General features: G+C 37.5%; 1 protein-coding gene across 3 annotated transcripts in view; it reads left to right on the top strand.

Moving 5' to 3' along the window:
- PKIA (cAMP-dependent protein kinase inhibitor alpha) overlaps positions 1 to 19,657 on the top strand; it is a 45,708-nt gene extending 26,051 nt beyond the window's left edge. For all 3 annotated transcript variants that reach the window (XM_030011812.2, XM_030011811.2, XM_030011810.1), the window contains 2 exons: positions 11,832 to 12,009; positions 17,128 to 19,657. In XM_030011812.2, coding sequence (XP_029867672.1) covers positions 11,859 to 12,009; positions 17,128 to 17,207 — 231 coding nt within the window. In that variant the 5' untranslated portion in view covers positions 11,832 to 11,858 and the 3' untranslated portion in view covers positions 17,208 to 19,657. The remainder of the gene's footprint in view (positions 1 to 11,831; positions 12,010 to 17,127) is intronic.
- Positions 19,658 to 26,030: the final 6,373 nt, after the last annotated feature.

Raw genomic sequence — 26,030 nt, 5'->3', positions numbered from 1 at the left:
ACTGCTGCTGAGCATGCTAAGGTGGAAAAGGAAAAGAAAAGAATATGAGGTAAAATATTTCCTTTCATTAAAATCTCTTTTGTAGTATTAAACCTCCTTCCTTTGATCCTTTAGCCTGGTGCGTAGTAAGGCATTTGGCCCTTTAGAGTTGATTGATACTTTAACAAGAACCCTGTGTTTATATTGCTTTACATATTGTTACAGAAATGTATTAACTTAAGGTTCCAAAATAAGCCAGCAATAAGAAAACAAAAAACATTGGTCCGCCCTTGCAGCAGCAGCACTAGAAGTTTGTAACAAGAAAAATGCTGTTTGAGGCTGGAAACATTGAATGTTTCACAGGGCAGTTTCTCAAGGGCTGCGCGAAGGTACCTCAAAAAGCAAATGCAGCCCCAGTTCATGGCATCTGTAATATGATTTTAAAAATGTGGAACCATGTTCTAAAGAATTCTGAAATCAACTTATTTTATAATGACTTGCAACATGGAGTATTTGCATATTTGTTCCTTCTGTTGAGCTGATTAAATTTATAATAGACTTCATATAAAGAGGGTTTATTTTTTCCTGACTTGTGGCATATTCTACATTAAGTAGAGAACTTTTTTTCCCCTTGAATGAAATAGAGTAAGACAAGGAACAATTAAGATTTTTTTTTTTTTTTTTTTCCTTGTAAGTATATGGCTCTCGTATACCTGGAGAACATCTTGCAAACACAGCATTATTTTAGATATTTACCTTCCGGTGCTAATGTAGGAGGTATGTCCTGAATTTTGCAAGCAGTAACATTGTTTGTCATCTTAAGTAGCTACCAAAACTTCCCAGGTGACCACTGTCTACTATTGTAGTAATAATATCAGTGGTCCATTATAAAGAAACATTAAAGTATTCCTGCTGGAAACAAGTCTTTGAAAAAAAGCACATTTGAGACGATTATTTCAGGAAGCCCTAAGTAGGCTATGCTGTTGCATAGCAACAGAGCCAGGCAGTCCTTAGACTCTAAAGTAGTCAGTGTACACATGGGAACAGAATGCAAAAATGATGGAAACCTTGAAAAATGTAAGGCTGAGACTAAGAGAAACTGAAGTGAAATGATATGCAATATAAAATGTGAATTTATCATGTGAGGTATAATAAATTGAACTGCTTTTAAGTTACAAAAACTGAAATATTGTTAGCCAAATTGTGCTTGTTTTGTAGCTTCTAGATAGTAATTAAAAGAAAGGCAGAATGTCTGTGGCTGGAAAAACTAATTCAAATGTAAAGTAGATGTTAAATGCCTGCCACAGGAAAAAATTGCATGGAAAAGTTAATTTATTATTGATGAGCCAAAAAGTTGTCCAAATATACCATGAATGAAATACTGACTAATGTATTGAGGCACAAAGAGGTTCAAATACTTACATTATTAAAAAGCTGCTTGTCTCATGTTCACAGGTCTCCAGGCTGGCCCAGTGGTATTTATCTTTGCAAATACTGAAAAGTATGGTGTCATTGGGTGTATTCTTGGCAAACCCCAAGCTTGCATGTGAAATGTGACATCTTAACAGAAGCACACTATACTATAGAAGCTTTGGTTTTGCAAGAGGTAATTGATTTTATTAAAAGCAAACGTAGGAACCAATATTTAATATTTGGTAACATACAGTTGTGGATGATCTTGCTATCCAAAAAGGCAAATCCCTTCCTTCCAGCACTGTTTTTGCCACCGCCTGAGAAGAAACAGTAATAAGCTCAAACTCTTCTGTTCTGGGTGCTGCAACACATACTTTCATGATGAGTCATGGCTGCATCATTTCAAAAGGTAGTCACATGCAGACACTTGAGCTATTCCACCAGAAACTGCTGAATTTGTTGCATCTATCTAGTAGCTTTCAATGTCTTAAAGATTTGAGGAAAGTGTCTTGGAAGCTGGACAGTTGTTTTTTAAATACTAAGGAAGAGTTTAAGGATAGCTAAACTGTGGAGCATTTATGTATCTTGAATACTTGGTAGCTAGGCTACATGTTGTACTGAAACATTGAAGAATCCTAGCAAATAGGTCTGGAAGAAACCTTATGAAAATGCTGGTGCATCCTTCTGTCCACAGAGGATAATGTATAGGCTAAGTTTTAAATGCTGTCATGATACTGTTATCTAGACATTTTCTTTTTGCTGTTCTGACTGCATGCTTTCCCTTTGAAATGCTTTTGTTATCTACAAACTGCTGTTGTAGATGCTGTAAACATATCAATCAAATTGTCAGAATGCAGAACATCATAAAATGCAAACTTTAGTTACCTTGGGAATGGGAGCAGTGTAATAGGAAGGATTGTTCTATTAAGCCAAATCTCTTGCAGTGAGATAAGACAGGTCTTCTAAGAACCTCATGCATTGCATTTTCAGATGAAAATGGGTATTGTAATGATATGAGTATTGCCTGGAAACAATGTATAGAATCATAGAATCATTTAGGTTGGAAAAGACCTTTAAGATCGAGTCCAACTGTCAACCATGCCCACTAAACCATGTCCATGGTTTATCTTATGCACCATAATTGTGTTAGATCTTGGTTCAGCAGTAAGCGGTGGAAATACTCTGTATTCTAAGGATGGAAAAATAAAATATTTAAGATGGAATCCTCCAGGAGGAGGAAAGTGATACCCATTTTCTTAGTAAATAGGCTCCACAATGTTAAAAGCAGTCTTTTTAGTGACTAGTAAATACAAAGATGCCATACAAAGAATTAGTATAAAATGTTGTCAAGCACCTGACCAGGTTATCATTCCATTGTAAGATGTCTGAGGTTTCCCCCCGCCCCATACAATGTCTTTTCAGTGAGCCAAACCCCTCATTCAAATCAATGGCCCTGTGTGAAATCCTTGAGTCAAGTTAGCCCAGCTGGTACCTCTTGGTAGAGCAGCTGGAGGGGTCTACCACACTAGAAGCTATCTTTCTGCTGGTACAAGCTTAACTGGTTTCTCCAACTTAACTCTCGGTTCTCTAAGGCAGTTGCTGCTTCCTCCTGTCCTGGTTTCAGCTGGGATAGAGTTAATTGTCTTCCTAGTAGCTGGTACAGTGCTGTGTTTTTGAGTTAGGTATGAGAAGAATGTTGATAACACTGATGTTTTCAGTTGTTTCTAAGTAATGTTTAGACTAAAAGTCAAGGATTTTTCAGCTTCTCATGCCCAGCCAACAAGAAGGCTGGAAGGGCACAAGGAGTTGGGAGGGGACACAGCCAGGGCAGCTGACCCAAACTGGCCAATGGGGTATTCTACACCATGTGACATCATGCCCAGTATATAAACTGGGGGGGAGTGGGGGTGAGGGGATCGCCACTCAGGAACTAACTGGGCATTGGTTGGGGAGTGGTGAGCAATTGCATTGTGCATTGTTTGTATATTCCAATCCTTTTATTATTACTATTGTCATTTTATTAGTATTATCATTATTAGTTTCTTCTTTTCTGTTCAATTAAACCATTCTTATCTCAGCCCACGAGTTTTAGTTCTTCTCTCAATTCTCTCTCCCATCCCACTGGGTGGGGGGGAAGTGAGTGAGCAGCTGCGTGGTGCTTAGTTGCTGGCTGGGGTTAAACCATGACACTTCCCATCTCCATCTGCTTTTTTTCTTCCTGGTCTTGTCCTCCAGACAGAAGAGTACCCTTTTGGATGCTGTCTCCCTACCTGAAATCTGATTCTTCATGCCCATATTGTGGTTTTGTAATTCCATCATATTCTCCCAACCCAGCACATGCATAGATAAATCTTGGCAGTGCTAGCTAATACCTTCTTGCTAGCCATTACCTTTACTGACATTTTAAAACAATGAAGAGCAAGACTCACATTAGTTCTTACCCTAGCATAAAAAAGCTATGTATTTTATCAGATTGGACATATGTTAATATGGAAGACATGGTCTAAGTGTCTTGGCTTGTAACTAGCTAAAGATCAGGAATCTTCATGTTAGTTTCATGGTTCACTGTTAGGAATTGCAGCAACTATAATAAATTACTTAGGGATATTTAGCCATTCAAATCTGTAGTTCAGCTGTGTATTTCAGCCCTTATAAATGAATGGAGGTCACCTTGCACCATGGAGCTATTTCTTAAAAAACACAGCTGGTTCCCATTAACTGGAAAAGTACACAACAATGTACTGCATACTGTCTGTGTGCCACCTTTTGGGTTGTTTTTTTTATGAGAATGAAGTCTTTTTTTGCTTTGACCTTGAAAGCATTAATACTAGTAAAGTAATATCTAGCAAGATGTGTATCTCCAGGGAAAAAAAAAAAACCAACATCTTGAAGGGAACAGGTCTTATGTGGATAAGCATTTTATATATGCTGAATTTAAAAATTCAATGGACCAGAATCCTTTTAGGTCATCTAGAGTAGGACAAATGTCACCAAACTTAATGCATGTATAACAAAGATCTCTGCTCACCTTCTAGACTTTTTTTTCTATTCAGTAGGAAGAGATCAGCACATTGAAGGTACTAGTTGCATTCATTCTAAAACAAATGCTTAATATGGATCGGATGAATCACCTCATATAGGTACCTACCTACATATGAGTATAGAGGCATTTAAAATTAGTCCAATTAATCTCATTCTTAGCCCCTTCCATAGCATTAAGCTTCTGCCCAAAATTGGAAATCTGTTTAATAGAAAACCCTTTATCTGAGTGGCTTCCACATTATCGTCTTTGTACTGCTGATTGTTTAGAAGGCTCATACTGGTCTGCAGGTAATTCACAGAACTATTTTGCTATTAGACCTTTGGTTAAAAGTTGGCTAAACCTATAATTTTTTTCAGTTGAAAGTTGTCTATAAGGATTACAGTGGCTCACAGCAGTTTGGCCCAAAAAGTTTGCAGACTGCTGATCATGACTGTTCAGTGTTTTGTTCTTTTTTTTCCCATAAAGCCATATACATGCTGTTGTATGTAGCAATGAATAGAGGAGACAGCTGTTACAAAAATAGTCACTACAGTGCTTATAAAAAGTTCTCTAAAGAATAGATGTCAGAGACTCATCTATGTTTTCTAATGAGAATTATGTCGATCAATACCTTTAAAGCGCTGGCTGTGCAGGGTGGCATTTGTTGACAGATTGTCTGAGAGAACAAAATTTCTTATAGCATGAATCCTGAATTAAGGGCAAGGTTAGGAAGATAGAGATGCTTCATGAGCAAACCCCACAAAACTTCCCCGCCTCCTCTCTACTAAACATCCTGATGCTAAGCAGACATCTACTCTACACTTCTGCAGAAAGTCTTTTCTTTTTTGTGCAAAGCATTTCCAAGCTGCCAGTCTGTTGTGAATCCTCAATAGACTGGGCTTTCCCAGTAATCCAGCAGCTGAGGAAGAGCTCCTCTTTCCTGTTGAGGGGTGTATTTTGTGCCTTCATACTCTTCTCTGGACTTGCCTCTCGTGTTATCCCTCTGTTCTGAAAGGAGTGCTGCTGGATTGCCATATAGAGGCCCAGTGGACAGGCTTTCCCCAAAGGCTCAAAGTATTCCTTTTGAACAAAACATTGTGTTTGTGCAGTATTGTATTAACCCTGCTCCTTGATTTGGAGCACCACACCATTCTAAGCAAATAAACTGCAGTGCTGCATAGCTGGCTGCATCCTCCCAGAACCCTGTAACATCAACCTTCCCAGAACTCAGATGGATGTGGGAATGCTCAGCAGAGCTGCCAGGTGTGTGTCACATGATGAGCTTGACAGCTCCCATCTTGCTTGAGGCCCTTATCCATCTTTACGGTTATGAGGTATTATAGCAATGGATGTAGTTGCTCATAGAGAGTGTCAGAGCATCTTGAAAAGTGATGCTTTAACTCCCCCCTTCCCTTCAGAAGCCAAGAGGTCCATTCACCAACTGCAAGTAAAAAAAGTCACACAGCAATACATGCCTCTTTTCTCAAACACGTTTGGTTTGCCATTCGGTATTCTCTTTAGGATGAGCAGCGACTAGTGGTGGTAGATAGTAGCTCACCCTCTTTCGTTCCCTAACATAAGAGTCCCCATGTGGATACTTAAATGTTGTGATTTGTTTCCTGCATAGGGTGTTAATTTCAAAATATCAAAACATTTATTGTTATTTATAATTACTTCCAATAACCTCAATAGTTGTCTGTGGGAATGACAAAGAACCAAGGTCCCTCTAGTATTACTTCATGGATTATGTTTGCTTTTTTTTTATTTGCTGCTCTTATTTCACTGCCTGTTTTTAAGGAATAGTGGAAGATAAAACTGAATTTGTGAACTGAAATTAAGTGGTAGATGAGAGACCAAATCCTTATGGTCATGGGCGTAATGAAATTTGTCTGAGCAAGGACATAGTAAGAATTCAACTATTTGGCTTTTAGTTCTGTAGATCTCTTTAGGTAAAATATAACTTAGATAATGCAGAAGGAAAACCTATTAACTGTCTTAGTGAATGATCTCTTTGTATAGGTTATGAGCTGAAGGATATCCAACACCATAGTGGTTTTTTTATGCAGATTTAAAATAGCTTCTTAATTTTTTTCTGGTTTAAAAAAAAATCTCAGGTAGTCATTTTCTTTGTTCTGTTTCATTGTTTAACCAGTTGAATTGCCCACTAATTTCCATTAAGATCTTATTAGTACTAGGAGTACTACGTATACTATGTTCATAGCAAAAACATGTTAACCATCAAAAAGGTGAGTGACCTGTTCTACGTTACTATTTTATAGAGGTAGTCACTACGGAAACATCACACAGACAAGACTACGTAAGGGATTTCCAAAGTGCAGGTTGAAATACTGTCCAGCTCGCTAGCTGGCATGGACAGTTATATTTCCTTTAATTGGCTTTGAAGAGTTAATGCTATTTTCTTGCTCATCTGTGTCTGTGCAAAAGCAATACTATTGTACAGCACAACAGATATAATCTCCTGTGGAAGAAGTATACTTTTGTTAAATTGTTCCTCTGTTTCTGCTTTCAGTATAGCATTCCATGCATGAAGTGGGAATCTAGGTACAGGTTGCTGTGGAATAGAGCTATCTCCTCACTGGAAAGAGCCCTATCTCTAAGCTAAGGCTAGATTTGGAATGAAAATTTATTTTAAAAGCATAATTATACACCATCTTTAAAACAGACATGCTATTAAATGACAAGTTCTCTTTTTTTTTGTTCCCTTATGAAAGCTGAATATAGATAATTATATTTAAATAATGTGCTGATCGTGATACAACATTTAGCAGCCAAAGCCTGGGAGAGTTTTATTTGAAAATCCCTTATTCAATGCCATCATTAAGCATATATGGAGAAAGAGGGGGAGTAAACGTTGAAGGATCGTACCTCTTAGTCTTACACTGCATGTTTGCCAAGAAAATGGCAGCTCTCCTGTGCTAGCCAACATATCCCAAATCCCACAGACAAGCCATGTGTCAAGTGCCCGTTCTTATCCTGTGTTCCTTTTAAAATAATAATAAATACCAATTAGTGAAGGTACTTTAAATGTGTTTGGGCTTCTTTTAGGTAGCTAGTCCTTCAAACAGGCTAAATTCAACAACCCTAGGTACTTCTAGCCCGTAAACTCTATAGACACTGATTTTTAATTCATGCTGGTATGCCACATAATTGATATACGTTCACTTCCAAGCTCTTGAGAACAATGGCACTGTGTAACACTTGTTACTAAATGATTATGGAATCATAATCACTAAATGATTACGGAATGCAGTCAAATTGATATTTCATTTGTGAAGCCATCACTAACTTTTTAGGGTTTTTTTAAGAGCTCTTTCAATAAAACCAAAGTATGTAGAAGAAGGAAAACAGTTGTAGAAATTTGACAGTTACCTTCAGAAATTTGGGGGATAAGATTTGTTATATATAGCATGGAAATGGAAAATTTAACACAGAAATTAGATTATGGAGATCAAGGAGTATTCCAGGAACTTTCTGAAAACAGAAATACTGATTCTTTCTGTACCTATTAAATTACACTGTTCTTGTCATCCTTCTTTTCTGCTCCTGCATTCTCTGGATACTAATTCTACTCCTTACGATGCTTACCTGTAAAACTTCTTCATTTGCATAGAATATAGAAGTAGGCCTTTTGCAGGTGTAGCAGTATATATTATCCAGAATATTCATTAATAATACAGAGATGTCTTGTGACACTGGCTAAAATCCAAGATAGCAGCTATGCCTATCTACCTTCCTCATCCTCCATAATTTTCTAAGTGTTTTCAACTAATTTTCAGCACAGCTTTCTTTGGGAGGAAGGAGCTGGGAGGGCAAAGAGACAGAAATTTAAGATACCCACGTTTCTAGAGGTTTTATGAAACTAAGAAGCTGAGGAAACGAAAGATGCCATATGAAAATCCCCAGGGCTGTATTGCAAACTCTAACCCATTACCAGGCGAAGTGACTCTACATGGGGGGGGAAGACAAAGCACAGCTGAGAGGAGACTTCAGATGGGATAGTATCTTAGCAGTTACCAAGGGATCCAATCCTGTGACAGCAGGTTTCATTAGTTCTTATGCTCACAGAACTGCTTTCTTTAGTTTGCTGGTTCAGTTGGCAGAAGCAGTGAGGTTTGCAGCCACCTTCTTTCGGTTTAATACCGTGTAGCAGAGTACTAGTTTTGCAACTATAAAAAAAAAGTTAGTAGAACTAGAGGGATTGCAACCACAATCTTTAACACAGGAATATCTGTTAATACAATTAGTTAGGAAATTCAAATTATATTTCACAGAATTATTAGCAAATTCCACTCTTTCCAGAAAGACTGAAGGAAAAAAAGGTTTTTTGGAGTGAATGGTAATTCCTTAATGACTGGTTCAGTGAATAAGTACTGACTGCTGGGCACTGAGCCATTCATTGGAAGGGGAGCTCTCGGGTGATGTCAGTGGAGTTCCATATTTATGCAGTAATGTCTCAAGATAATGCCAATACAAAACAGAATGGTGTTTGATATTTAGGAGAAGATGCAGACAGGAAAACTTAGAAGTGTTAATAAATGTGTGTTTGGTAACATTCTTTTTTGATCAGAATGTTGTTAGTAATGCCATATTGAGCCTATAGAAAATGAACATTTAAAATAAAGTTCTCCACAAGCACATTTTCCTATGGCTTTATAGCTTGTTTCATAGCTAAAATTAAATAAGCTTGAGATTTCCCCTGGTGCTCTCCATGTTTTATGGAATGTTTCAAGAACAGTATAATCTTACCGAAGAGTATTCTGTGGAGTGCAGTTTGTACAGTCCAGGGAATTGCTCATGGAGTACAACATTGCTCATTTTGCCAGCCTTACAGCCCCATAGCTTGTTCCACCTCAGTCATAGTCTTCTCTGCTGTTCAGTGTTCAGCCTCTGCTGTTCCTGAGGCACTGATACGCAGCTTCCAAAGTAACAAAAGATTATTCTTCTCTGTGGTGTTTTTTCTATGCTAAAACAAAGTTAGTGTCTTCACAGGAGTGATAGCTATGATGACTTTGGACTGGTGCTACACTAATGACAAAATCCAAGCCTGTACATTGATTACTTTTAGGTTTTGCACTTCCTTTTCTACAGGCCAGTTGCAATAACAGGCATGAACAAATAAAACTCATGTAAGTTTCACTTAAAATCTTTTATTTTCTGATCTTGCTGGATGATACTCTTCAGTGAGCAGGTCAGATAAGTCTGAAAACTTGTGCTGTATCACAACTGTCCTCACTGTTCCCCTTCACCTTTGCAAGTTACATGCTTCATTACTACATGGTTGATATATTTGGCATTGTGATATCTGCACCTTGGGCAAAGAACAAATGGTAGACTTCTCAATTGCTTCAGTATTCTTGCGGTGTTTCAAGAAGTGGGCACTTCATGGGAAGAAATACACATGCTTTCATGCTCATGAAACCATTTGTTAATTGAGAGGCACTACAGTATTTTATGTGTCAGGCAGGCTTTCAGTCAATGCTGACCTCTTTCCATTCTGTAGGTGTTTGCTGTTAGGTTTTGTGGTTGTTTTTTTGGTTTGGGGGTGGGAGGGTGTTGTGTTCTATTTTGTTTTGGTTTGGTTTGCTTTTTTGGTTTTCTTAAAAGCAGTTTCCTGTTTCACAGTGGTTGTTCATAGGAGTAAAATTATCCTGTCAGCCATTCAGCATTTGGCATGGGACACCAAAGCTTGTAGCAATGAACTTCTTTTTAAGTCAGTCAGTCTTGCAATGATACTTGATATAGTTATTTATTTAGACTAAATAAAATATGGCGTAGAACCCTTTTCTTGGCTTCTCAGACACATCATATGTACACCCTCATACATCTGACTGAAGTTGGGGAGGTGAGGACTAGAATGAAGATGAAGAATGGACAGGACTTGTGACGTTATTCAGAGTTGAGGGTGGGGAAGGGTTGGCTGTTGTCTTTAATGTATCTGTGTTTAAAATAAAAAGTGTTTACAAAAAATGAGGGGGTTTTGCTTTTTATTTAAAGAGAGAAAGCTGAATCTTTTGCTGCTGTTAGTGTTTGTGATGACTTTAGGGGCTTCTTCAGTGTCCAGCAACTGCAGTAGGAACTGATTAAAAAGATTTGTAAGCTCTATGTAAATGTGAAGTTTCAAGTTTCAGCTACTTTAGTAAAAATAGCTAAAGCTTCTCACTGTATGCAACTGTGCAATGTTGCTCTTATGGCCATGTTCTCTCTCAGCAGTATGCTAAGCCACAGAAATAATGCTCAGAAATGAAAGAAGCATACAACTGTGGGGGGTGCTGGTTTTGTTTAGTGGTTCCCCAGAGCTGCTTTTCTTTGGAGTACTGCTCTAGCAGAAAGCTTCCCTGATTCCCCTACTACATCCAAACCTAAAGCGTGAGGGAAGCTACATTTGAAGTGTGGTAGCCTAGCTTTTTGCAGGAGACCTTAGATGAGTACAAATGGAACTACAGTAAAAGCAGTATGATCAGCAAGAGAAAGTGCTTCCCCCCTCCCCCTGTCTCTGGTTACAATTCTATAACTTCAGAAAAAAAAATCCTAACACGTTCGATCTATAGCAGATACAGCAGATACTCCAGCAGGGATGCAAATCTTTCTTTTACTGAGGTTGAAATAGGAGTCTCCTTGTATCTTTGGCAGATCTTACATTAATGCACATCATCACATTATTCCATAATAACAGGAGAAATAATTATTTGCTAATGAAAATAAGTTCTGAGTTTACATCTAGCTTACAGAGCACTGCTTTCTAACCTCTGCATTATCGTTTAGCTATTCTGCTTGCTCTGTTAGCATGTCTCCACTTGTTTCAGTGACTTGATGGTAATGTATTCGCTTTGGTGCAACTACCACACCAAAATAAATTAGTTGAGTCTGAAGACATCTATATACAATGCCAAAACTAATCATACTAACAGAAAGGAAAATACAGAAAACATAGCTGTGCCTGTGTATGAGCACAGTGTTCTGCATGCAAAAGCATTATTGATTCGTACTTTCTTATTCCTTACACTCTGCTTTTTATGCAGAAAAGAACTTTGTTCCACCCCCTACCTACCTCCTACTTCCCAGCTAATATTAAAAGCAGAGACATCTCTATAAAGAAATTATGTTGCTGAGGTCATTGCTTTTATAAAGTACTCACTAGCACTTTATGAAGTATGAAAAATGAAGTTGTTTAAAATACTGTTGAATACAGATTGCATAAAATCCACACAACCTTTTTGCTTTCTACTCTGTTTCTTCCCTAATTTTTCCAAATTTTGAGACTGAGGCATCTTCTTTTGCTGCTCTACTGCTTAGCCAATCTACTCCACAATGAGACCCCTCTAGTTCTTCTATTCTTGTTCCATAATGTCATCTGTTTTTCTGGTAGTCTAAGTGTTGGTTTTTTTCTCCCATCCAGGTATTGCTATGTGGATATTTGTTAGCAATGACTGATGTGGAATCTACATATGCAGACTTTATTGCTTCAGGAAGAACAGGTAGAAGAAATGCTTTACATGACATACTTGTGTCCTCTCCGGGTGGGAACTCTAGTGAATTAGCCTTAAAGTTATCAGAGCTTGATATAAACAAAGCAGGTGAGTACATTTTGGTCTTTTATTATATTTATTTAAAATTAAAATGAAAAGAGTAGTACACAAAACATGGTTTATGTGCACACATTATTCCCTTGTCCTGCAGCAACAAAAATATTTTTTTCTGATCAGCGGGGGTTGTCTGCAATAAGAAGCCCAGATTTCATAAATGGGAAGGGTGGTTATTTGCAAGTACAACATATTACTGGAAAAAAAAAAATAATTCTGCAGTGAATGCCTAGTGGCAGGGTCCATATCAGTAAAAATTTTATGGAAAATCGAGTATAAGGAAGAAAATAAGGAAGTCTTTATTAAGACCCACCTTTTCATAATATCCTTTAATGGAAGCTCTCTGTTTTGAAGCCTGTAGGAGAAGCCATGTGTCTGCTTGAAAGGTTATTGTGGAGATTAATTTTGTTTTCATCTGCCAGAGGACAGAGCAATAACAATGCATTGTTGTTTGTTTTACTTGGCTCTTTGTTTCTGGGTAAATAAATTGTTTCTTTCCCCTTTCTGCTGATACTTTGTCCTTCTTTTAAGGTGATTAGCACTAATGCAATCCTAAATCTTACTTCACCTCTAATACTACCAAAATTTTTAGCTGGTTGTGCACCTTCAGTTGAGAGGAAGGAGGGACAGCGTATGCTGAAGGGCCTTACATTAAATAAAAGTAGTAATATGGCTGTGTAATTATTTTCATGTTACGGGGGGGGGGGGGGCAGTTAATGAATGGATCTTACAGATATTTGACAGCCCTTTTCATATCTTAGGAAAGAGGTCTTGTGCTTATTTTAACAATAGCAGAAGAAAACAAACGTGGCAAAGAACAAACTGTTGATAGGCAGCTGCCCTGCTTGTGCACATATTTTTTTTTGGAGCCAATGGCAAGAGTTCTGAGAGGCAGTCTCATCACTGACAATCAGACGTGGGCAGTGTGACATTTGGATGGTTGTAGTGCTGTTTGGAAGGGGGGATTCTTTTTTTGGCTTTCAGACAAATGTACATCCTAAGTCATTCCTTCTGCAGTTGCCAATTTGGGGCCTATAGCTTCTAGATGCACGCAATTCTAGCTGGGCAGGACCTTTAATTTTTTTCTATTTAAAAAAAAAAGTTTTATTAGTATGTGTGTAGGTGTGTCTATTTATTTTAATATGGGGATACGTGTAAGATGTTGGAAAAATATAAAGTAGGTGGCATTTGAAATGCATAATGCCAACCTTCCTTCTTGCTCTAATTTTTTCAGTCTCAAATTTACACTTACCAAAATTGTCTTTGATCTTGTCCATTTAGAAAATATAAACAATCCCTATTTTTTAAGTTAAGCTGTTGGAGTGATTGTAAGCCAGAACTGTGTTCTTTTGTGAGCTATAAAAAGAATGTGACTTTGTGCGTGTAATATAAGTTGGTATGCATTTTGTACATGCAGTTAGCTCTGTAGCGATCAAAGTGGTTTAAATAACTGTTAGCCTAATTTTAAATGCATAATTCAGGAGTCTATTTAGTTTTTCTTGGAGACCTCTTTTGCAGCTTGGGTAACTTAATCATTGCAGAAAAGCATACAGAGTTGCTCATAAAATTACCTTAGGTAGTAGATACACAAAAATGCCTGCAATCTTCTTCAGGAGGTTATACAGTTTGAACTAGATACCATGAAAATATACTTAAATTTTGCATTATTAGTACACCTAGGTGCCAGTTAAAAGTGTCCAAATCACAAATATTGGAAAATGCATTGTATTATCACTCATACGAGTATTAGTGTATTATCCTGTCATGTATTTCCAAACCAAATAGAGGCTAAAAAATACTTTGCATTCCAAATCCCAGTTCAGAATATACTAGTCCTTGCGGGATGCATATATGCATCACACCTGACAGGCTTAAGAGGAGAACACATTTGGGGTGAGATCTTATTTCTTTCAAGGTGCATGTGAAACAACTTATGCTAAGTACTACCTAATTATACAAATATAGACATCAAGTTTCGATTCTGTTTTTCTTTTTCTTTTATTCTTATTACAGCTATATGCATTTTCTTGCAAAAGTGCAAGTACATTTGCTTTCAACTGCATGGATTAATGGCAGAGTAGGATAATGCAGATTAAAAAAAAAAAGAGGTTATTATAAAACATATGTAAATTAAGCTATCCAAGCATATTTAGTACATTCACTTTGAAAAGCCTGCAGATACATTTTCTGTAAAGAACAGGAACAGCTTTGAACAGCACTAAGCAGTAAGGCCTTGTTCAAAGACCACGTATTTTCTGTCATGCAGTGTTTGGTACCTGAAGAGAGTGCTGGTTCATCTCCTCATTGATGAGCCAAAAACAGATAATCAAGAGTTTACTGCATAATTATGTATAATACATGTAATTACTGTACAATACTCTCCCTTCAAAACAACTGTTCCAGTATTCCTAGTCCATAATAAGCTAACAACCTGCTAATATCTATGGAATGGATATATTTACCAAACTTTAAAATATAGGTTCCATGTACTCTGTGGCAACCCATTTTATCTAAATTTAGTAAAAGCAACACTGTGTACATCTGACAAGTAGAAAACTGCAACAGAAATCATAAGACAGAAGGCAAAAGAAAGATTTTAGTAGAGAAATTGGCAGGTAGCTCACCTGCTCAACTCTCTCTCAAGGTAACCAATGCAATTCTAAGAAATTTTATATTCAGATCCTCTTATAGGTGATTGTAGCTAAATAAAGTAGTAGGGAAAAAGTACAATGAAGAATGAGGACCAGTCTCTGCAAGTCTAATCTCTAAAACAAGCTGCTGGTTTTCTAGCTGTCTGCAGATATGCCACAGAACGCAGATTCAGTGCAGAAGTGGAAAGGAGACCTCCTTGTAAAAGTTGTAACGGTCCACCATCTACAAAAAGCTGGGGATAGTAGAGGCGTTCAAGTCATACGGAACTGGAATGAAGGACTGATTGTAGAAATTTGTGATTAAAAGTGATTTTAGTTCATGGTAGAAATGTTTTACGTGTAAGCATTGGGAACACTGATAGACACTGAAGAGTCAGTAATGTTACAGGAAGAAAAATGAGTTAAAAGCTACACATTAGCAGAACTAGTCACTGTTGCTAGTTTACCAACTAACACAACTGTATTATGGCTTATGGTGTATTACTTGGTTTGGGGCTTTTTAATATTGCCTCTTGGTTTCAAAATGCTGTGTAAGAATTGCAACTCTTACTTTTAAGAGCTTATAGCCATCAGGTTTTGAAGGAAGAATAGTTCAAGAGTCTGCTTGGGCAATTTGGGGATTCTCAGAACTTAGAAGCAAAACTATTTCCATAAATGTATTTTAAGGCCTTTGGTAGGAGAGCTCTGCCACCAGAAAGACAGTCTGTAGTACTGTGACAATGTATTATAGATTAAATGGATTTCAACTAGTGAGTTGAGAAAATCTTTTAAGAAGTGGTATATTAGAACCTTAGTGCTCTTTCTCTGAATCTTTGTGCACTATGTTTAACATTTAGGTAGTGAAATGTTTGGGCTTTGTGTCCAGGATGATTCTTCTTTTAAACACAAAAACCTTGCAAGGGTTTTTTATCTCTCTTCAGTTTCGTCTTTTTAAAAAAAAAAAAAAAAAAATTCTTTCACAAAAGCTTGACGTGCCCAGATAGTATGAGCGATATTAAAGACTTCCTAGTAGTCAGAATAAATGCAGTACGTAGCAGGGAAAAAAAGAATAAAAAAATCAGATTCCACTCATTTGGACTTTTGCGGTATCAGAACAAATGTAGGAGGCTTTGTGGAAAGTGTTTGGACACTTGGGCAACTTGGGCAAAAGGGATTTCTGTCCAATAGGAAATAATTGCATGTAGGTCCATCCTGATGGAATCCTTTGTAATGTGGGGGATAAAACTGAGAAATAAAAAGTTTTCTGAGAAAGTGCCTTGCAAAACAAACCTTTATTTATTACTCAACCCCTAATGAACAGGACAAACCTCACTGTTTAATAGGTTAAATCAGCCTTCCATACAACTTTTCATCAGGTTGAATTTGATAATTACCAATAACCTCTGAGGCATTTTGCTGCCTAAATACTCAGTGCATGCATAAAACGCAGTTATCATGTCTGAGCTTTTTGCAATGTCCTTTGCAATGCAAAGAACTTTTTTTTCCATTAGCAATGTGCCGTTTCTTCTATATAGAAAAGAGAAGGTGTTTACGATGCTTATTTCTATAAACAGAAATACAGCTGCAGAAGTACAGTATGATTTGAAATGCGGAAACAATAAATATCTGTATTGAGAACTCTGTCATTATTCTAAGGATCTATAGATTAGAGTAAGAGGCACTACTGTCTCTACTTAGGCCTCTTTACAACTTAGTCCATGGAATTTTCTTCTCTTAACTACTGTATCAAGCCAGTTCAATACAAATTACTCAGAATCTTTGCAAGATACAAGAGAGAACTTATGTCTTAACATTATTCCTTACCTAACAGTATTTCTTATTATGTACCTATAGCTAACTAGTCCACTGTTTAGGGACTTCCGTCTCTACTTGCACTTAGCTTCAAGCTGTCTGAACCTGTTAGGTCTTTAGTAGTTAGGTGAAATACAATGCTTTGTATATAGGTACTAATGGAGCACTTGTCAATGCACTTCTTAACCTTCTTTAGACAGGCTTTGAGTTGTCTGTTCCCTGTGCCACTGTAAGATCTTTTCTGTTCCTCAGATTGTTCTGTGGTTTTCAGTAAGACAGCTAGACTGAATGCCATGGGGCATGGTACTGAAAATGGACATACAGAACAAACACAGCTTTAACACAATATTCCTTTTATTGAAGTTGCATCTCTTTATATTAAACTCTGTTCAGACTTGGTGTAATTAGTTGGCTTTTTTTCTCTTACATTGTCATAGTATTACAGTGAATAAATAGTGGTGATTGCAGCTAGGAATTTGTTTTTGAAGGTGTCTCTTGAGATGCAACGTATAGCTATCTTAGTAGTAAAAGGTTTCATATTTAATGCAAGATTTCAGTTTCAATTTCTGTTTACTTTGTTTTTGAGGCTGATGGATGAACAGTTGGGTTTCTGGGAGGAAGACCTCTTTGGTTTAGGTTGGATCACTTGTCCTTTTCTTGTATGTTATAGAAGGAGAAGGAGATGCACAACGAAATCCGAGTGAGCAAACCAGTGAGGCCCAAGGGGAGGCAGCAAAGCAAGAAAGCTGACATCCGACTTTGACCGACTGGAGCAGCTGCTGGATGTTTTCAGACTACAAGAGCATGCTGGAACAAATTTGTTTCCATGAGCAAGCTGGTGGAAAAGAAAGTGCATGTGTCTTCACTGCTGGAACCCACTCAACACAATGCTAAAAATGGGGGTACAAGCTGTGGCAGAAGACAGAATTTTCTCTACCTCTGTCATTAGCAATGGTTGAACATGTATTGATTTCTTGGGATAGTGTCATCAGATGGATCCCTTCATAATGACTACTTGATGGGAACACTTTTAGAAAGTAGAACAGGTAAATCTTGTAGCAAATGGCCTTTGAAACGTCAGAGGATCGAATTGTATATCTTAAGCAAAGGCTTGTGTGATCCTCAGAGGTTAAAATTCTCTGGCCAAAGTGTTCACCCATTAAAAGAACTGTAAAGAAAGCACTGTTTTTAGAACTTTGCGTCTGTTTTACAGCTCTGTTATTTACAATGGTTTTTGTATTGTACGACTTAGATGCTCCACACTGCCCCTTCTCAACTGCTTATGAAGAATATTTCTGTTACTGTGAATTTTTCTACCACGCGTTTTGAAAGGGCTGGTTTTTTGCATAATGTGGTGATGTGCACATGATAGATTTAAAACGTCAACCGCTAAATTGATTATGCCTAAACCTAAATGACTCAGCAACACTCTAATTTGTTACTAGATGAGCCTTCAAAACGATTTGTTAATGTGAATACTTCAGCGTGTTTTGTGTCCTTGGTACAGTTTTACCACTTGCCTGTAGTTAGTTGCATATCAGAGACTCAAATTAAATCTTCTATGTTATTCCCCATTTTTCTAATTTTACTCAAATTTCTTAATATTTCTCCGAGATATTTTTTTAAAATGTTAGTCCAAGTATTTTATTGTTATGGTAGTTTTAAGAATACATTTATAACCTTATATGGGTTAAAATTCAAACAAATTCCGTGGTGCTAGAGATTTTCCTGGTTCACATTGTTAAAGATGGGCCTTGTTTACACATGGGAAAATAACTGGCATAGGTTATTGCCAGTTATGTATTCTGGAATGAGTTTTACATTGCAGGATAGTCCAACTAGTGGATCATGGGCTGGATCCAGCCAGGGGGACTATTTTTTCTATTCCTTGCCTCTGCCTCAGTTGATCAGGCTGTTGAGTTTGCACAGACAGTAGCCTGTTACTGATGCACCAGGTACAGCCAAGTGCTAGAAGCTGCTACAGCAGCCTTTTGGCTAGGAGGTGGAAAGGGAAGTGAGAGACTTGGCATCTAGCACCCAAAAGACTGGATTTTTCCCATTTCAGCTATTCCAAAATGACAGTCCGAACTGGACCTTCATTGAAATACCAGGATAGCTTGTCCATCCAGGGGATTACTTAAAATATCTACAAATTAATAAACTATTCTGCAGTAGCTATGATGATTGATTTCCTTCCCCACATCCTGCCCCAATAGACAAGGCCATACATGAGGCTGAATACTGCGAAATGGGGCAGCCACACCTCTGTGTGACTAAGGTGAGTAAAGAGAGTGACTGATTAGTAAACCATGGCAATCACATAAGCACCAATCACAAAGTCAGAAGATTTGTTTTCTTTTATTAACAGGAGGTGATGTCACTTTCTTTATATATAGTATATATATTATATATATTTTTGTGTTGTTGTTGGTTTCAAATGTTATGCACTTTTTAATGTTTGTAAACTTTTACTAATAAATAGTGTGATTGCTTCCTGAAAATATTAATCATCAGTTAACAAAACATTTTGTGGCCACAGCTGTTTGTTTCTACCATATGTATCATAGTACTTGTCACCTGACATTCTTTTGTGAGATGTGTGGAGAAAAAAACCCCCACTTCTGAACAGTATTATGAGCTCATTTATTAGTGTTAATAAAAAACAAGCCAGCAGTATGCTTGTGGCTCATTAGTGTAATATTAACTCTCACCTTTTATTGTTTGGAAGCTGAATGCCTCGCTGTCTTACTAGCTGTCAAATGCCCTATCTTCTTGGTAACGGAAGTATTCAATTTGCTTTGAAAATACTGTTACCCTTAAACTAATTATTTATTCATTTGTTTCACTTGGTGTTCCTTTCAAAGTTAATACATTATTATTGAACTTTTAAAAATTATTTTCCCCCCCTTGCTCTTGCATCAAGTCTTCAAGCTGAACTGGTTGCCTCTTTGTCATTGACTACTGTCAATCTAGCACAAACAACAGAAGGAATTAAGATTCTAGGGCTTTTTATAGTGTTACTTTATTGATGATCCATGAAACATCATCAATAAAATGTCAGAGAAAAAGGCAATAGTGGAATAAGTAATTACAGTACATTAAAGTGTTGGTTTTCCTTCAGTGCTTTTCTTTATTTCAGTACACTTTCCTTCTTAATTCTTCTGTGTTGTGAAATAAAATTCCTTTCAGCCTTTCCTCTCTATTGTGTACCTGTTTCTTCTATTTCTCCTCTTGTTTTCTTTTGGTTTTAAAACAATTACGGAGGCCTTTGCTGGGTTTTGAAACACATCTCTTTGTGATGGAAAATAGCGCTATTAATTTCAGTAAAGTAAAAGGCTGTTTATGTTCCTCATCTCCCAAAAGTGTATGAGTGCTTGCTTTATCACTTGAACTCTGCTTGCTCTCTTTATTTGGGGTATTTCTGTAGCATCTATAAGCAGGCCTTGCTTTACATAAATGTGTGGTTAGTCTGTGCCAAATCACAGCACTGTATCTTCAGTACTATTATTACCCAAGCAATTAGAAAAGAGCTAGTTCAAGTATAGTCACACCTTTACTTCTGTGTAATTGCATCATATAACAGGGACACGGATGGCAGAATTGGACTTTGACTGCATTATTTTTCTCTTTGCTAGTTAACTTTTTCAGTAAGCCTGCCACTCTGGCTTCTGTTCCACTATCATCTTTATATTTTATTGTTCTCATGATAGGTAAAATATTGAAGTTTGTTTAATTCAGGATTATCTTAGAAAGACCTCTCCAAAAGCTATAGAAACTCAACAAAGTCTGGACTATGAGCTTAATAGAATACAACTTAAAGGTTTGGCTTTGGTGGGGTTTTTTGGTGGTGGTGGGGTTTTTTTTGTTTGTTTTACCGTCTCTTTAGTTGGTACGTTTTCAGTGCTTCTTTCACCCTGCCAGCCCTGTCACTTCAAAAAATTGTCTCTGTACTCATGTTCTTGTTGGCCATAATAAAGTCAATGACTATGTTCACAGGCATTGCATTTGCAGGGTTTAGATTCTCCATCCACTTGAAACACAAAGAATATAAAACTAGAATTGGACAGAGATACTGGCATTTCTTTCTTCTGCTTATTTCCATTAATGTTGCCCATGTGCTTCAGAAAGCCGCTATTAAAAGACAGCAGAAAGTATGCACATACCATTATTTCATCAAACTATCATTTTAAGCCAAAAGTTCACCATGACCTTCCATACAACAATTATTAAATAAATATGAAAAAAAGTCAGTATACCTACTACCCATACCTGCCATTTCCCTTGCCATTTTTTTCCACAGTTTTAAAGCGGGAAAAAGTGTATCCTAGCATGAGTGACAGGTCCTGAGGAGTTAGATTTCCTGCAAATGGATAATGAAATTATCTGGTGCCCAGACGGAGGGGAGCAACTGCCAAAGTGGTTAAGCTGGAACTTCTGCAGTATGAATGTCTTCCTCAGCTAAACAGTGAAGAATTCCAGGTGTGCTTAATGTTTATATTTTATGTTTCAGAAACATCAATGACTTTTGTACAAAGGAAAGACTTAAGAGCTGGTGTTGAGACTGAGCACAGTAATGTAACCTCAACTTTGACAGTTTGCCTTACCTCAGCAGTATTCTTACGTTAAACTGCTGTATTTTTGCCCAGATTTGTTTCTTTGTTTTGCTCTGCCTCTCTTCCTCGCTGGTTCATTTTCTGTCCTGTGCTTACCTCGTGTAAAACAATACCCTAGAAATATATGGGTATGGAGTGCTGTACTGGATTTCTGTATATTTAACTGACTAAAGTCTTGTAGTGGAAAGGTTGTTTCTCTTCATCTTTTTGATCAGTGCACAAATAGGGATCTGCTTCAAAGTTCTTGGCACAAGAGAAGCAATAGAGCCAGGAAGGAAGCATGAATTCAAGAAGATAGGCCAGCAATATAAGGAGGATATCTTTTCTTAATAGTAAGGCAGGTGGAGCCCAATGCAGAATACAGCTTCCTCCACCATATTATGGATAGTCAGGATGTGTTGGTCTTGGCTAAAAAGAAGATAAATTGTTCAACTTAGGTGATATTTTGACTTCAGAAAGAATTTCACTGGTGCTGATTCATGAGTGTAGCGTAATAGGTGATAGCCTGATACAGGCTTGACCAAGGCAGATCCTCAAGTGCTCCCAAAATGTCTGAGACAAAAAAGTTTGCAAAAAATCCACACTACCTTCTTGCACTAGCAAAGATAGATGATAAGTGTTTTGTATTTGTTAAATAATAAACCTATTGTATCAATGGTTAATCAGTTAATGCTTAGATCTACTTTCATGAAAAGAACACCTTTAGATCCTGAAAAATGAATCCGTTTTTAACATACAAAAGGATGAGGGATTGTCGTTTAACCCCAGCCAGCAGCTAAGCACCACGCAGCCGCTCACTCACTCACCCCCCACCCAGTGGGATGGGGGAGAAAATCGGGAAAAAGAAGCAGAACTCACGGGTTGAGATAAGAACAGTTTAATAGAACAGAAAAGAAGAAACTAGTAATGATAATGATAACACTAGTAAAATGACAACAGCAATAATAAAAGGATTGGAATGTACAAATGATGCGCAGTGCAATTGCTCACCACCCGCCAATTGACACCCACCTAGTCCCCGAGCGGAGATTCCCCCCACACTCCCCCCAGTTCCTATACTAGATGGGACGTCCCATGGTATGGAATACCCTGTTGGCCAGTTTGGGTCAGGTGCCCTGGCTGTGTCCTGTGCCAACTTCTTGTGCCCCTCCAGCTTTCTCGCTGGCTGGGTATGAGAAGCTGAAAAACCCTTGACTTTAGTCTAAACACTACTTAGCAACAACTGAAAACATCAGTGTTATCAACATTCTTCACATACTGAACTCAAAACATAGCACCGTACCAGTTACTAGGAAGACAGTTAACTCTATCCCAGCTGAAACTAGGACAGGGATGAGAGATGAAATAAAAAAAAGTAACTCAGCAGTAATTTATAGAAAATAGTGACATGTCATCTGAGAGATAGGTGGGAGATATTTGCAGGGAGATCAAATCTTGAGTAGCTCTGCAAACCAGCATCAGGGAATTAAAGCTACCTGTCATTCAATCAGTAATAGTGTGGCCCAAATAATGCATGTGTTAGCAGGTGAGTTGATATATTGTGCATCTGTTTTGTTGCATTAGCATGTAAATTAAGTCTCATTGTGTTCATCAAACATGGATATTGCAAACAGATAGACAGAAGCAGATTTTAAGTATGAATACATATCCTCAGTGAAATGTGACTACTAAATGAGATTTGGCAAATTTATAAATCTCTTTAACATTTTAAGAAGTTTGGCCATAACCCATACAACACGCCATTGTATTTGGAAATCTCTTTCAGGCTGATGATTTCTCCTTGGCAAGGATGGCATATGTTTTAACAAAACACACATTGATTGCAAGATGCAATAGAAGCAGAAGTAGTCAATCTGACTGTACAGCCATGAAAAAAGTGTCACTCCTGCACACTGCCCTCCCTCACATGCAACAGTCACAGGTACTACCTGCAGCTGCTGTAACACACTGAATTTTAATTTGGTTGGAACAGGATTTTCAAGAGACCCTATGGAATTACATCTGAACCATACATTATATCACCAGGCAGGGCTGATCATATTTTATCAACTAACTATTTCTTCCTATCTGATGTTCAAATGAAATCAGATTTACTATTCACTCTAATGAATGCTTCTGAATATCCATGTGGTAATAAATATGGCACTACTTTAGGCTTTAATGTAGTAGGATGTCTTGTAATCATTTGTAATGTCCTATGGATGACTATGGATCTGTACATATTTTATGCCTATATTTACGCTGAAAATACACTAGATATTTTCCAATTAAATATCACAGACCAAATGGGAATACGCAACATAAAAATACTGTGTGATATCTAGCATTTTGTAGTATACACTCATCTCTTTTTACTAATCCTGGAAGTTACACACAAGTGCAAATAGGACACAATTTATGTGTTTCAGTAAAAGATCTTCATTTCCATAGCCTCATCTTTGATCCTGCAATGCAGTCAAAATGTAGCTGTGTAACATCCGATTATAGTCATCATTTCCCTAGCAACAGACTGATATCCTCAATACATTATACAGTATACTTCAGAGAACAGGGCATGCTGTAAGGGAAGAAGATGGATGACTTAACAGGTCCTTTTCATCTTTAATTCTTCTCATCCAGAGAAAGAATTAAGAACTCTCTCGACACAAACACAACATCCTCATTTGTTCAGAAGTGCAAACACCAACGCTATATAACAATAATGATCCTATAGAAATTGCTACCACTGTGGCGTTGTTATGGACACCCCCCCCCCCCCCCCCCCCCGAAAAATTAAAAAATGCAAGCACCCCGGAAAGAAACCGATAAATAGCACACGGACACCTCCTGGTGGCACTGGGTAGTATTTTAAATAGAAGGATTAGAAATAAAACTGACCTATAGAAACAAAGGTCCAAACAGCCACGGTGGATTTGGAATGGTTAAGGTGTTGAGAAAATTCTCTGGAAATCACGAGAGCAAAGTATTGTAAATGGATCTTTTACATGACCAAATTACAGGCTTGGCTTTTGTCCTTAATCTCTTAAAATGCCTATTATTTTTCAGAGCTTCCCCAGGATCTGCATCCATACCCCACAAATAAGTTCTCCATAACTGCGGGAAATAAAACTGCGGTTTTAAAGTTGGCCTTGCAACTGATTCCAGTAGATGAACTGAAATCAGAATTCCATTATTCCCTTGTCTTCATACAAACTCTGCTTGCTAAGAGGATAGCCCACAGAATCCCAGCCTGCATTCACCAGTCTGATAGTACAGACAAAACAGCATACCTTCCTGGTGACTTTTACTATCAGGAAATTAAGAACCTGAGTATATCAAATAGGCTTTAAATTAAAATAAGTCATCATAGCAAAAACAAAGCATATCCTTCCGATATTTGTGGGAAGTTTGTGCTTACTTAAATTCCTGACAAAAAGCAAAAAAACCCCAAACAAACAAAAAAACCACAGCAAAAAACCCAACAACAAACAGAATGTCATCAAGGCAAATTCAGAACAACAAGAAGGGATATTCCAAAGCATTACAGGGTGCTTATGACAGATGTCTCTTTCCTGGTGCTAATCCCATGATCAGGGCCAAGTGACTAGATGTTAGAGACCAGTAATGAAGGGATTTGGTGGCTATTACCATAAGTAGCCCAAGATGTTTCAAAAAGAAAAGGAACACAAAAGAGCAGCTTTTTAGTGCAGAAAAAAAGACATCATATGGAAAGGTGGATGAGAAGCCACTTCATTTTAGTAATCTTTTAAACAAGCCTGTCTGCCATTTCCTTACAGAGAGGCTTAGTGTTGGATATGAAAAGATGCAATGTGCTCCTAAACTGTATCACTAATCCCAGGCACGACACCAGGAAAGGCTGGTAAAACATACTTAGGTGTTACTATGCTATAGAAGTGCAGAAGTCTCAGCAAGCTGCTTTTCTGAACATTAACAATACCACACAGCAATTAGAGTCCTTCCACCTCACCTGTCAAATTGTGTCTCGTTGCTGACAGTCAGTCTCACATCAAGGCTTTAGTTTTTTTCTCTCTTCAAAGAAATACAACTTTTCAACATGTTTTTACAAAAGACCAGAAGAGTCCTGAAATAGGATGTCAATCTCAAATGCCTAAAACAGATCAGACACTTAAAAAATCTCAGAGAGAACCTCCTTCACTCCACCAACATTGGTGCATGTTTATATACATACAGCTAAGACGACAGAAGCTTTCTACTGTCTCCGGTCCAAAATAGCTCTCTAGGGGATCATGCTTAATCCATGATATTCTGTTTCTGCTTCTCTCTTTGTTTCAGTGTTAATTCCACCACATTTCAAGAAGGTTTGGGAGGTGTTAGAAGCTCTGGAAAAGTCCACAATCTAAAATACTTGCCTTTCTAAAGGCAATACTTGCCAAAATAAAGGATTGTCCATTCACCTCAACCACATAATGTTTGCTTATGATAACACATAATCAATATTGCCACAATTCTGATGAGTAAACCTAGTTTCTACCTTCTTTCCTGAAGTCTAAAATGTGACCTAGTGCTGCAGTGGTTTCCATTTTATGTATATCTCTATAATAGGTTCCTTCTTCAAAATCAAGTCTTTAGACCAATCATTTTTAGGATTATGAAACAGTTCTGCATGAGACAAAAGCCACACACAGAAATTACATTCCCTTTAAAGTAGGCTATCTATGCTTTCACAAATTCAGGGTCCACAGAATATTGTAATATTATGAATTACAACAGTGACGGTAAGTTCTTCTGCAATGGTGCTCCCAAACATAGCAAAAATGTTATGCTTGTATGACTCAAAAAATAGAAATTGCTATTTAACTATTCCAAACACAGTTCTACCATGTGCATGGCTTTCTCCAATGGAATTACTGGTATACCTAAATGTATGTAGCCACCTGTGAACCTCATCAATCATGGATTCTGTTTCTTTTGTTTGGGAACACATTCTTCCCTAATCCCT

The sequence above is a fragment of the Aquila chrysaetos genome, chromosome 4, assembly GCF_900496995.4.
Source record: "Aquila chrysaetos chrysaetos chromosome 4, bAquChr1.4, whole genome shotgun sequence".
Classification (NCBI taxonomy): Eukaryota; Metazoa; Chordata; class Aves; order Accipitriformes; family Accipitridae; genus Aquila; species Aquila chrysaetos.
This window is presented reverse-complemented; position numbering and strand designations above follow the sequence as displayed.